Source organism: Manis pentadactyla, chromosome 2 (assembly GCF_030020395.1).
Source record: "Manis pentadactyla isolate mManPen7 chromosome 2, mManPen7.hap1, whole genome shotgun sequence".
NCBI lineage: Eukaryota > Metazoa > Chordata > Mammalia > Pholidota > Manidae > Manis > Manis pentadactyla.
This window is the reverse complement of record NC_080020.1, coordinates 22,303,500-22,317,514: the sequence shown is the minus strand read 5'-3', so window position 1 is coordinate 22,317,514 and position 14,015 is coordinate 22,303,500. Positions and strand designations below refer to the sequence as shown.

At 51.9% G+C, this 14,015-nt stretch overlaps 1 protein-coding gene across 3 annotated transcripts in view; it reads right to left on the bottom strand.

The window, feature by feature from the left end:
• ANXA6 (annexin A6) overlaps positions 1-14,015 on the bottom strand; it is a 47,576-nt gene that overhangs the window by 23,090 nt on the left and 10,471 nt on the right. For 2 of the 3 annotated variants that reach the window (XM_036893391.2, XM_036893392.2), the window contains exons 2-10: positions 12,571-12,612; positions 7,851-7,941; positions 7,053-7,147; positions 6,407-6,520; positions 5,350-5,440; positions 4,355-4,434; positions 2,484-2,540; positions 1,612-1,705; positions 1,093-1,188 (exon numbers count right to left, since the gene is read on the bottom strand). In XM_036893391.2, the coding sequence (XP_036749286.2) occupies positions 1,093-1,188; positions 1,612-1,705; positions 2,484-2,540; positions 4,355-4,434; positions 5,350-5,440; positions 6,407-6,520; positions 7,053-7,147; positions 7,851-7,941; positions 12,571-12,588 (736 nt within the window). In that variant the 5' untranslated portion in view covers positions 12,589-12,612. Of the gene's footprint in view, positions 1-1,092; positions 1,189-1,611; positions 1,706-2,483; positions 2,541-4,354; positions 4,435-5,349; positions 5,441-6,406; positions 6,521-7,052; positions 7,148-7,850; positions 7,942-12,570; positions 12,613-12,737; positions 12,856-14,015 lie in introns of all 3 variants that reach the window. The other variant, XM_057490595.1, reaches the window with a different exon arrangement.

Here is a 14,015-nt window from a genome sequence, read left to right as displayed (position 1 = left end):
AAAGTTATATTCCCCCTTGGAAGGGGCTGGGGTGGCCTAACTCCTTCTTTATTTTTATTCCTTGGGTACCACCAAGTTGAAACCCAGGAGGAACCCTGGCTCCTGATACCCCACAGCCCCAGGGCATCTCAGACCCACCCACTATCACCACAATCCCAGAATATACAGAAATCAGGAAACGGGGGTGTTGAAATGTACATGTTGCCTCTCGAAAACCCACTTCATCTTTCTAGTCCTTTGGGATTTCACAGGGAACTGGGCCAGGTTGGGGGTAGCATCTAGGGTGGAGCTGGGAAAGGAGTTTCTTTAGATTATAATACACCAGAAAGGTACTGGCAGCTAAATCATGTTGGATCCTGCTGGGCCAGAACCTGGATAGCTGAAATTGGGTCATCAGGGGACAGCTGTGGGCAGGAAGATGAGGTCTGGGCTGTAGGTCTGCACAAGAAACATACAACCTACCCTAGGCTCAGACATACAGACTCTTAGAATGTCAGGCTTTCAAGGGGCTCTGGGTCAGCCAGTCCACCCCTCTACCCCCATTTATCAGACAAGTTAATTGAAGTCCAGTAAGGATAAATTACTCACTCCAAGTCAACAGCAGAAGTGGGGGAAGCCCTGGGTTTAAATCTTGATTCCACTATTGACTAGTCAGCTTCTGGAACCCTTCATTATAAAACTACCCCCAGTTCATTACAAAACTACCCCCAGGCAAGTGTCGCAGCCTCTGTGAGATGCGGTTTCCTCATCTGTGAAATGGAGATAATGACAGTGCCCACTGGGTCTTCTCATGATTAAATGCTCAGCACAGAGCCTAGCACACAGTACATGCTCCATACAAGTCTGTGCCCCTGATCATTATTTCCCAACCAGAGGCTCAGCGCTCTTTCTCGCCCTATCACACACACTGGAGCAGGGGGCGGAGGGAAGCCAGTGCCTGAGGCTCGACTACCTGCCTCCCTGGACTTTAGAATTCACTGCCCATCCAGTTCTCTTTCCCATCTCCTTTCCTTTTCCATTCTTGGCCCCTTGTTCCTGAGCCAGAATCCCAGAATCCTTTGAAGCCCCTGGGAATGCAACATCAGGACGTACCCACAGCCAGCATCAGCTTCTCAAAGTCCCCGGACAGCTCCCCTCGGATGCTGGCTTCGATTGGCTTCCCCGTGGTCTTCATATATTCATCAAACACTGAGTTAGAGAGAGAGAGAGAGACAGGGATGTGGAGAGTGCCCCCATAACATTGAGAAGAAACGGGGACTTCAGACGGAAGGGCACCACAGCCAGGACCAGAGTGGCCAGTGCGAAGGTAGGGCTGCTGGCAGGGAGGAGATGCATGTCACCAGCCACTGTGTACTCACGCCGTGTACACTGTGAGGGGCTGCGTACAGCTCACAGTCCAACCTTAAGACAGGACTGGTACCCAGACTGAAGGGCTGAGCATCCTGTTAATGACTCTGGAGAGGGACTATACAAACCACTGTCTAATAAAGCCAAAACCTGGTATCTGGGCTGCCGATGAAGTGGCTACCATGCTGTTAGTAGAGAAGGAAAAGAGAAAGGGGTTCTTGACGCGACCTCAGGGGGCGGCCACAGGTCCTCTCTGGAGCTTACCCAACCGAAGATGCTGCTTGCTGCGATTTCCCAAGATGTAAATGAACTGGGCTTCATCTGTTCCCCATTTCTGTTCCCCTGCCTCATATAGGTCCTGAGGGGGAAGCGGAGGGACTTAACTGGAAAAGAAAACCTCAGAAGATAGGACCCACTGGCCGCCACTCAGAAATGCTGCTGGATCCCTGAACATGCCTGTGATCGTAGCCTCAGGACTTTGCATATACCTATATACCTTTCTTCTTGGGAGAAACTCCTACTCAACCTATAAGACCCAAATTAAATGTTCTATTAGTTTCCAAAGCACTTCCTGATACCCCTAGGCAGCATTCTCTTTTCTTCCCTCCCTCTTCTAGGCTCCTATAGCTTTCTGCTTCCTGATAACTTTGATCTACTATATACTGCAATGATTTTTTCATGTGTCTGTTTCCCGACTATAGTATGGGTTTCTTGAGGGCAGGAACGATGTCTTAGAATTCTCTGTATCTACTCCTGAAATATTACTGGCAGTACACAGTGGGGGCTCAAATACCTGGAGTGTATGGTATAGCCAGAAGTGTTTGTGTGATTTTGTTCATTAGTGATTCCCCAATGCTTGGCAGAGTACCTAGCTCCTAGCAAGTGTTCAGTAAGTATTAAAAGACTGACTGAACAAATGAGGAAAGCTCCAAAATACAACTTACCAATTTTACATATGTACGTTTGAAAGATAATTTAAGTCCTTTCTTCAACAAAGCACTGTACAAATGACAGCTATGAGTCAGTTGTTTCTGGCATTTGATGCAAATTACTTTGCCTCTAGCCCTTCCCTAGATCCCCAGCCCCTCCCCTTTCTTAGAGCTCCCTGCCTGTACCTCGGGGAGCTGCTTGTTTACCTGGACATCCTGTTGCACCAAGTCCTCGCTCACTACATCGTCCTCCTCCCTGGTTCCCTGGGCAGAGAGACGAGGGACACGTGGTTCAAATACCAGAGCCAGGGGAAGGCATGGATACCAGTGGTGAGACCGGGAGGACTGGGAAAACTGAGTTGGCCCCAAATGGCCAGGAACAGTGACTTATACCATCTATTTTGCAGGGAGTCATAGGGTCCCTCCCACTGGCTTCTTCCTTCATCCTTGGACCTGGGACCAAACAGGGGAGTCCTGAAAATAACCAAGGTCCTTCCAGGTGCCTCTATCCCAGAGGAAGCCAGAGTCTTGTACTGAGAAGTTCTCTGGGGACAGGGCCCCTGCCACAAGTCCAGGCCTGGCCCACAATTCCCCCCAACAATAATATCATAGGGGTAAAATGTCTGCACCTTCATGATCCACAGGGGCTCCTAGACCTTAACCTAAAGAATTCACCAATGGGGATTTGAGACCTGGGCCCCGAGGTCTGAGCTCACAGGCTGTGAAGGCTCCAAATCCACTTGTGTTTCTGTGGCTCTGCCCATGCTCCCTACTCCATCTGACAGAGCAGGACACTCACAGGAGCCAGCCCTACCAGGCTCCTTGGCTCTGTGGGCAGAGGCCAAGCCTATGCCTACCTCTTCCCCTGGAATGTGCATTTCAAGATCTCAAATCCCCTGGTTCTCTTTGGAACTGAGTGTAAGACAGAGCTGGCACACTTATAGTCTGTGCCATGTCAGTGCTCCCCTGCTGTTAGATGCTGAGGTGGTAACATCTTTGCCTCCAAGACCCAAGCAGGAACTCATCTCTCTAGAAAAATTGGCTTTGAAAAATGGGGGCAAAGGCCACACTTTCCCACTCCTGATGCTTCTGACAATTCTCTAGTTGCTAAATATGGTATATCTCTTATTACAGTAATGGAGGGAGAGTATTACCCTGAGAGCAGCAGGTGTAAAGTGGGAGTGGGAGAAGAGAGGGTGAAACAAAGAGATGGCTTAATTTATATATAAAACTTCCCCTAAAGATTTGGTCCTTGGAGCTGGGCTTGAAAACATGTCAATGCCTGGTCCCACAGGCGCATGGTCACAGATTCCTGTGGGGCTGGGCAGGTGAAAGTGAAACAGCAGAGGGGGACATGTCTTCAGGCCCACTTCAGTCATGCAGAATGCAGACCTGCCTTTACCAGCACTTCCAATTATTCGAAAGAATCTAGAAATCTGGTTTTCAAAACAAAAGCTCCCTATTTTTCAGTGTTAGCAACCAATTCAAAGTGTTATTTAAAAAAAACACATTCTATGGGAACACAAAGAAAAAAGTCCAACTTGACAGACTGAATTAGCTGTGGACACCAGTTTGCAACATCTTTACGGCCTTTTTTATGTACAACTTGGGTGGGAGGGAGGAGTAGCAGGGCTTGGCTGCAGAAGATGCAAAGCAGACAGCCCCAGAAATGCCACATCATGGCTGGTGACTCGGGTACCTACTGTGGCTTAGGAGGCAATGGCAAGAGGGGAAGAGGTGCCTGTGGATGAGGGAGGAAGCCACAGGAGAGGATATTCCTTGGCACGCAGAGAAGGGTTGTGTGTGTCTGCCAGCCTGTGCACACCGGGGTTGGAACTGGCCCTGCACCGTCAGACTCTACACCCAGGGGGAAAGAGAGAAACCACCTCAAGTTTGAGGACAAAAATGGGCATTTGGGGGAGGGAAGGCACATTTTACGAGGAAGACTTTATAGCTGAGGAGCCAAGGAGTCCTCTTGGGCCACCTTGTCTGGGTGAATGGCAGATGGTGCCCATGGCCCTTTGCCTGTGCTCTGGTAGAAGGCTCTGGAGGGTCTTAGGGCCCCAAGGTGGACTAACCTGGAGCAGAACCACAAGCATCTTCTGGAAGTGGCCAGAGGTGTCGCCAATGATGTCAGCCTCCAGGTCACGCTCGTAGGCTGCAGGGAAGGAACACAAGCTCCAGCCCCAACTCCAGGAGACTTTGGGGAGCCAGGATAAAGGTCCCTGCTGCTCCCAAAACGGCCAGGTATTTGTTACAAATCCCAAAACCCAGTCTCTGTGACAGCCATGGCAAGACACAGGACGCATCCCCACAGTTCTTTGTGCTGACCCATGACACCGTGAGATGGAATCTGTCCACTTCTCTCTAAACCCACCGGTGCCATCCTACTCCAGCCACTGTCATGCCTCCCCTAGACGGTGGCTACGGCCTCCTGACGGTGCTACTTGCTTCTGCTCTCACTCCTTCTCTAACCACAGCTAAGCAGGTGACTGTCCTAGCGCTCGTATCTGATGCTTCCCAATGGATGAATCAGAAAAAAACACCATCCCTTTCTCTTGGCCTGCAAGGCCCTGCATGATCCTGCCCTGCCTGCCCAGTGGCTACCAGGCTCATTTCTGCTCCAGAGCCTTTGGACTTGTCATTCCCTCTGCCTGCCAGGATCTCCTCCCACTCTTTAAGTGACTGATTCCTTCTCATTCCCTCCCAAGACAGGTTTCCCCTGGCCACCCGTCTGAAGCAGGTCTGCCCCAGGTAAAGTCTCATTTTGTCCTCCTGTCTGTGTCCTTCGCAGCCCTAGACCACATGCATCACCACCATGTTCTCCGGTGTATCGTCCGTACCCCTCCCTACCTCACTGGTCTGCAAGCTCGAGGAGACACTGACTACAAGGCTCTGCCCACCGCCATATCCTGAGAATCTAGGACACCACTCAGCACAGAGCGGGTACTTATTATATGGACAGATGAGAAGAAAGGAGGAAAAAGGGTGAATAGAGACTTAGGGTCCCACCCTTGCAATCACCCTCATTCTGTATCTGAAAATCCTGAATGGCCACTCTTGCCCATCTCACCGTCTTTGTATGCTGCCACCAGCTGGTGGATTTGCTCATTGGTCCGGGAAGCCAAGATCTCAATGAGGCACTTCTCATCGGTGCCAATGCCCTGGGAGAAGAGAAGGGGCACATGAGTCAAGGGCCGGGATGCAAGGCCACCAGCCATGGGCTGGGATCCTGGAGTGGCCAGAGCTATCAAACCCCCAAGCTCAGGTTGCTCCTGTCACACCTCATAGCCACTGACCTGGAGCTGCTGGCCCAAGAATCAAAACATGGATTCTAGTCCCACCTCTGCGAGCAGCTTGCTTTGTGACGTCTCATTAAGAAACTTTGTCTTTTGGGGCCTCCATTTTCTCAGCCATAAAATGGAGATGATACTAGTTCTGCAAACTACAGGGCGATTGAAAAGGTAATAATCTCTAATATTGCTAATTGTTCATAGAGCATGAAATGAGCTCACGTTTAATTAGGGTGCACCTAAGGCAAAGATCATGGCACCTTATAAACTATAAAGTGCGAGATACCCTTAAGGGCTCTTCGAAGTCTCTCTGCTTCCTAGGCAACAACTCTTCACCTCACCAGACCAAGGTGCTCATATCCTGAACACACTGGCACAAGCCCTGCTGGCGTTGGGAGGGCCTTCCCACTCTGATCAACCAAACGCTCCCCAGGATTCGGGGCTCAACTTGATTCTCTCATCCTCCGGGACGCTCTCCCTAGCTACCCCAGGGCAGGGCCTGCCCTCCCAACTTCCTCTAGTAGTCTCTTGGCCTTTGGGTATTGGACACAATTTGTCTCCACCTCCCTATATATCCTACTTCCTCAGAACTGCAAACTGGGATTGGGGCCAAGGGCCCCCTTTCATGGGGTCTGCCTCACACTGACATCTGTCCCCCATCTGTCCATCTGGCGGAGACCACGGCAAGCCTCCAGGACAGGGCTTGGGCAAGCTGCCTCTTGAAGGAGGGCGCCTCGCTGGGTGGGTGCAGGGCTCCCTGAATCCTTGCTGTCAAGGCCAGAATCTTCTCATTAACCATGCCTCGACCCCAAACACATGCAGACCCACGCCTCTTACCGAGATGGCATCTTTAATTTCTTTGGCATCACAATAGGCAGGTGGCCTCATCAGACCCACTATCAGTCGTTCAAACTTCCCCGTCAGCTCATACTTCAAGTCAGCAGTGAGGTCCTGGGGAATGGGAAAAGAGGGCAGAGGAGATGGAGGGGTTAGGGGAGAAGCACTTATGATGATAAGAATTGCATTTAATGAGCATTTGCTGTCAGGCACTGGGCTAAGTGAGCCCATTTAATCGTCACTCTTGGAGCTACTGTCAGCAGCCCTAAGAAACGGGCTTGGAGATGTCAGTAACTTGCCCAAATGGTTAGTAACAGCTGGCAAGCGGCGGTACAGGACCCAAGTCCCTGGCCTCCTGACTCCTCCCACCACCATGTTTATTTACTGTGTGTCTCTCCCACTGTCTGTGACGCCACAGGGTTGACACCTCACAGGGCTCACTTGTAGCCCTAAGGCCTAGTCCGAGCCCAGCACACAGCAAGCATTCTAGATGTATTTGTGGCTGAATGGTGCCTGACTGAAGACAAGAAAAAAGCAGAGGCTGACCTGGGGTAAAATACTAAACGACAGATCCTGAAGGAAGACACAGGTGAATGAGATCGTTGCCCCAGCCCCACCCCACCTGCCCTCTGGTCACCATGATTACCTTCCCATAGAGGGACTTGTAACTCTGGCTGATCTCCTGCCTCTGCCTGTTGCTCCGGGATGTGATCAGCTCCAGCACGGCCTCCTTGTCACTGCCTGGAAGAGGGAAGGGCATTGTCACCCTACCCCACCCAGCCTCCAGGAAGCCCACCAGGATTGCTCCCTGCAGTCCTTAAGGCCTTCTGCTCATGAGGAGGTGGTGTTGGCGGGAGACCTAAGGGGACCTGTCAAACCCCCACTGAGAGGGATCACAGCACACACAGTATCTGAGCTAAGACAGCCCAGGATCCAGCGACTCACCATACAAATAAGGAAACTAAGGCCCAGAGAGGGGCAAGGACTAGCCCAAGATCTCACAATGAGCATGGTTTAGCAAAACCCAGGTATCCTAACACTCAAGAACAAGCTTCTTGTCATGACAAGGAAAATAAAAGGGAAAAATAAGCACAAAATTCAGGGGAGTGGCTCCCGCAAGAGGAAGGGCAGGCGGCTTGTTGCAGGAAGGGGACCTACCCAGATTTCACCTCTATGAGGAAGCAAGTGCTATTCGCGGTGGGAGGCCTATGGGTAAAGCCTCTATTACTCTTTGGACCTTGTGGTTAATCTGGACTATTTCATTAGAAGATTATGAAAAATTATTAAAAGAGGAGACAAAAATAGGAGTGAGGACTTCTCACCATCTCACACCCACCCAGCCCTAAAAGAGCTCAACTGTGCTCAACTTGTGGGGACACCCCCAAGCCCCAGTGAATCCCATTTCCTTTCCTACGGGCCTTACTCCTAGGGGCCTAGCACCCACCGAAGCCCTTCATGGCTGTGTACAGTGCTTCAGCATCCCGGTTGGGGTCGAAGTCTGGGAAGTCGTGAATGGAGCCCCGGTACTTGGCACCCTGTGGAGATAAAGGAAGAGGTGAGCTGCCAACCTGGCCCTCAACAGAGCCCCCAGTCCCAACCCCAGGCATGCTTCCCCCCTGGCCACAGGCGGAGTCCAGGCTGAGCTCTCTTCCCCTAAAACTGAGTGCCGACTAAGGAATCTTGGGCAGGGGTAGGGATCTCTCTCCCCCCCCATCCCTCCTGCTACATCTGCCCTGGGGACAGTGCCATCTCCCCACAGGAGGGTGGCCTAGCCAAGCCCACGTCCCTGCACCACCTTCTCAGGACCCAGGAGAGATAGAAAGCCAGGCTGAGTACAGCAGGTAGACACGATCCTGGCAAGAGTAACAGAGCTGCTTGTATTTTCAGGGCACTTTCTCATGTACAAAACCTCCATTAATGTGATTATTTTGGCAACTTGTAGAAGCATTGAAGATGATTTCTATCACAGAAACAGAGAAAGCGAGCTGAAAGGAGGGAAGCCTCCTGCTGGGGTCACACAGAACCCAGATCTCTGGCCTATTCCCCGCTGCTCTCTAGCTCTGAAAACCTTGTAGCTGCCAGCTTCTGAGGGTCTCGGAGCTGTGCTTAGAGCTGTCTGCAGAATCAGCACCAAGACGAGGTGCCACCCCTCCGGGCCCAGTAAACTGAGCTGTGAACTGGCATCTGAGGACAGGCTAGCTGGGCCCCTGGGGGGAAAGAGAAGAGAGGCAGAGCCAGAGGATCTTAGACATTGAACCTGAATGCACGATGGGCTGGCTCACAGAGAGGTCAGATGGGGGTCAACTCCATGGCCTGGAGAAGTATGGGCCAGGAAAGCAGCTGAGAGTAGGGAGAGCCAAGGATGCCAGACCCCAAGCCACTGAGCACACAGCATGGTGGAGGGCACTTAGCCTATGCCAGGCCTGATGCTAAAGGCTGAAGACTCAGGGAAAAAGAAGACCCAACCCTGACTCTCATGAGCTTCTGACCTAGTGGAAAAAGACAAGCATACAAATTAGTGTGAAGCATATAATAAATACCCTGAGACAAAGGCCAAGTAGTGTGGGGGCAGGGGAGGCTGATTGAGCTGGGGCAGGGGACAACCAGCAAAGGCATCATGGACGGGGTGGGGTGGCCCACATACACTGTGCCTTGAAGGAGTAAGAGGGGGACAGGCACAAATGAGGCCCTGACCATCTCCCGCCATCCCACACTGCTGGAAGTGGCAGGCAGCCAGATGCTGACTGGTTTCTGTTCGCAGTCACTGGCTCCTCCAAGGCATGCGTGCATGGGCATGGGGCTGCTATTTAAAGTTCTGACAGGGCAGGTGACCAGAAAGGGACACAGCCCTCTTCCCAACACCCATGAATCCCCTGCAACCTGATTACAGCACTGCACAGAGAAGGAAAGAGTGCCACCTGCCAAATATCCAGACCAGAAAAGAGATACTCCCGTTAGAAAGCCAAGTGCCTGTCCTGCTCAATGACATAGTCCCAGAACCCTGCTCAGGGCTGGGAACTCTTGAAATACTTGTTTCCTAGGTGGACAGATGGACAGATGAATGGCTGTCAATGTATTCTGGGCAGATCAAGGAGGCCTTGCTGGGGGTGAAGTCTAAGCTGATTCCTAAAGGATGAGTAACAGCCGACCCCAAGGGGTTGGGTGGGGGAAGCCTTCATGCAGAAGAAAGAACATGGCAGAGACAAGCAAGCCCACATTCTTCAGTGCTCAGGGCAGATGCCCAAAGCCTCCACCAGAGGGGGATTGTAAATTATCCGAAGGGAATGAGAAGAGAAGATGGAAGCCTGTCGCCTGGATGAAGGGCAGAGGTCTCAGCAGCAAACAGAAGTCCTTGTCTCTGTTCCTGTTCCTCTACCGCCATCCGTCTCCCTCCACGCACTGCAGTTTGGTGGAAGCACATGTGCAGAAGAGGCAGCAGTAAAGAAGATGAAGCAATGCCATCCTGGGGAAGGAAGCCTAAATGCAAGGTCTGACTGAAACATTTCCTTAAAGACATGTGGAGTGAGCAGCAAGGCCGCTCGCCCATGCCTGTTTTTGCTCAAGGATAATAAAATCTTCCAAGGGGCTACCTGCCAGATTAGTCATCCCAGGACTCCTAGGGACCACAGCTACTAAATGGGCACGAGGGCCTTCGCACTGGTCACATTGACAGACACAGAGACAGCCCTGCAAAGCACCCAGGCCTGGGTTCCCACCATCAGTCATTTTCACACCAACTCGGTGGACTCTGCATCTCCAGGTAGGACCTTTGCAGCTGTCCCCACTTCTCCACCTCACCCTGACTGCCGGTCACTCCTCAGGCAGCAGGTTCCTGGCCTTGGGTCCCCATGCTTAAGGAGACAGGAGAACAGAGAGGGACTTTCCACCCTGAAGTATTCAGCAGGTCCCGATGCCAGCTGGTGAGCAGCCTGGACCACCTAGGCCGCTGCCAAATTAAGAGCCTGAGGCCCCCAGGGAGCAGAGCAACGTCACCCAGAGAGATGGCTGCCCAGCCAGGATTCACCTGAGTGCTGCTTGCACCAGGCCTGACCTAGGCCTCGTCTCTCCAGGCACTAGTCCCTGCCACTCTCGTCCTGTCCTCAAAGTATTCTTATGCCCATCGTTTTGTTCAAACCTAGAACGTCTTGTGAAACAGGCCACAAAGCCAAGTCTCTGGGACCTTTCCATGACACATTGTTTCTTCACATCTTTGGCCTTTAAGTTCCCCCCTTCTGGAAGGAAAGGTAGAGGGAAGAGCACAGTTATCGCAGCAGAAGTAACTGGGGATGATCTGGACCTGAGGAAAGAGAGTGGCCTGCTGTGTGTGTGTGTGTGTGTGTGTGTGTGTGTGTGTGTGTGTGTGTGTGTGTGTGTGTGTGTGTGTGTGTGTGTTGGAAAGGGGATGCACTAGAAGCACAAATGAAGTGCTAATAATTGGGAACAAGAAACACCAACTTCAGCTCAATGAAAGGAAGGCCCTCCCCGCACTTGTCTGTCCTCTGCAGCCTCCTCCCCTCCCCCAAACCCTTGTACTGTAAGCAAGCCAGGCTACTGCCCTGAAAACACTACAACCTCCGCTCCAGACTTGTTTGAGCATCCCCTGTACCTAGACTCCACTTGGCCCCCTTCCTGCTCCCCGAGAAGCTCTGTCCTGTCAGCCCTCCCCGTTCCCTCAACTTGCGTGCCCCCAGAGCTCCCTTACGGCCCCGACCATGGCATGAGCACTGTGCATGGGAAGGGCCCTAAGGCTCCACCCTGGGACTCTTGCTTGCAGGATGCCTACTGGCCCCTGGTCCATGGCAACAAGAAACCACAGGTCAGCTAGGCAGGCAGCATGGTCTGGGAGCACTGGACCAGGAGTCCAAAGGTCTAGGTGCTAGTCCTGGCCCCTCTGGTCTCCCAGGCCCGATGTGTCCACGTGGGTCGTCTAGAACCCTGTAATTCAAAGGCCTCTCCGGGATGACCACATATGAGAAATGGGGAAAAGCAAAAGCTATGCCTTGGCTCTTTGCCCATAACCACTAACACTCTCTTCTCCTGGTCAGGGAGGCCACTTGTGCAAAGAAGGCCCATCAGAGGCTGATTGGAGGCCAGGGCTAGCACTGATATAATTCATGTGATCCTATATCATATACTGTGCTCTTCAAAAATTGTGCATAGATACCCTGAAGGCTCTTGCTCACTCAGTGGCAAGTCACGACAGAGTCTATCATTGAGCTCAACCACCTCATAATAGAAACCAAGGCTCTGAGGGGGGAGATAATTCACCCAAAATCACACAGCTCCTATATTATGTCATGGCCAGCAGCTCTGTGATTGAAGTGAGGGACAAAAGGGGCCAAGTCAGGCATCCCTTAGTCTTAATCTCCCTCTTGATCCCATTGTTGCAGTGACCATGTCTCCTTCTCCAAGGCTGACCGACAGGGATCACTCTCCAGCGAACCACGGCACAGAATAACACCTCCCTCTGAGCAGGGACAGAACCCAGTGTTGGCCACACACAGGAGAAAAAGCTACTGCCCAGCAAAGTGGTCACACAGCATGAAAGACTAGGGTCTTCCAAGCCAGAGAAACTTAATCCCAAATGCATGTGACACGCAACTCTTCTGCCTGCAGAGCAGACAGGACCCAGCATCCACCTTCCGTCCTGGGGCAACCACTATGGGTCATGCAGCTCACAACCAACTCTACTGCCTGGGCCCAAGTTACCCAGGCCTTGCCAATGAGAACTACACTTAGGACTTTCCCTGGACTCATTGGGAATAAATTATGTTGTTTCCTCCAGGCTGCCCAGGAAGCAGAATGGAAGTCTGGAGCTGCTGGTGGCTAGCATGCCCAATCAGGAAAGCACCTGCCCAAGAACGAAACGATGCAGAGGAAGCCCAGTTCAGAGGCAGAATCCGACAGTATCATTTGGGACCCTGGATCCAGCCAGACCTGAAGCCCTGAGCTTCTTTTCTGTTTAGGATATTGTATGTCCTCACTGGTCCCATGTATCTGAAAGAGCGGTAACTTGTAACAGGACTAAGCAAAGCCTGAGTACCTCTCCTGCTCCTTTCAAGCTGAAGGGACCAGAGATCTGCATAGTAGGCCTTGTGACCCTAGGAGAAGCCCAGGCCCCGGGAGGTCAGAGCACAGCCTTCCAGAGAGGAGAGGCTCCTTACCTGTACTGGTTTGGCCATGGCTGGGTTCTGCAGCAGAAAACACTGTGGAGAAGAAAGAGACCCCATGAGATCCCCTGCACTCTGCTCCCCTCCATTCTTTCTCCCAAACTCCCTCACCCTTCCTCCCTCCCGAGGGAGAGCACGCTCCCCTGCTGCTTTCCAGCTACCTCCAGACCTTCAGGTTAAATTATATCCAAAGACCGGGCTCAGGGCCAGACGGATTTTTCAGAGGACAATGATCAACTAGCTGGTGTCCAGACACGCACACCACGATGGGAATGGGACCTGGAACCAAGAGGGAGAGAGGGCAGGACCCTGAGCCGCGGCTCCTCCGGGCCTGCAGGGCACTTCCCCACATGTTGTCTCACTCTGTCGTCACAGCAATCCTTCCTGCACCGGCTTTCCTGTTTTTTTACAGAAGAGGAAACTGAGGATGGGGGGAGTTGGGGAGGTTAAGTCATTTGCCCAAGATCACACAGCTTAAAACTGAATTCAACAAAGTCCAGAATCCAGAGTCTAGCTATCTGCTCCATGCATGCTCTTCTTCCAAGTCACCAAGAACGGTTCCAAAATCAGGGCGTAATGATCTGCAGATGAGAACACTCAAGGGGCTTGGGGCCACCTGATGCAGACATCTGAAGGGCTATCATTCCTGTTTAAGTGAATAAACATCTATTTAATATCTGCTTTGTTTTGGTACTGCTCTAGGCTCTGAAGACACAGCAATAAATAAGAGATTTTTAAAACCCCGCTTTTCTGGAGCTTCCTCTGTAATGGGGAGTAACAACAAATGCATAGGATAAAAACTAAGGAGAAAAGACAGACCCTGATCAGGAGAGAGTGATATGGGGTGCAGTCCCAGGGGGGACAGTCAGAGAGTCCCGTGAACCATGTGGATACCTGGGGGTAGTGGGGTCAAGGAGCTCAGTATGGCTAAGGTGGTGGCAGGAAACAGGGCTGGGATGCTGCTAGGATGTGGGATCAGGGGACCAGTGCATGAGGCCACTGTAAAGACAGACAAAGGATTGTTTGAAGGGACAGGAGGTCATGGCAGGGCTGCGGGTGATGAAATATATGATCTCTTTCAAGAGAATGTCAGGAGACAGGGTCTACAGTGAGGGAATCAGAAACAAAGACCTCTTACCTAAACAAAAATGAAAAAGGGATGTAACTGGCTTGCAAGGGAAGAGCGGTGGGGGCAGGCTGCTCAGCATGCTGGGCAGGAGGGCAGACACGGAGGCGAGGCAGGCTCCTCAGGGGAAGAGGAGAAGGCACCCGTGTTTTCCATTTGAGTCTGCACGATTTGATCTTTTAAAACCATGTCTACGTATTACTTGTTCAAAGTAAAAGTAATGGGTGGGAAGGGAGGGATAAGCACCGGGAAAAAGAAAGCGTGCATTACGATTAGCATGTGTAGTGGGGGGGGGGGCACGGGGAGGGCTGTG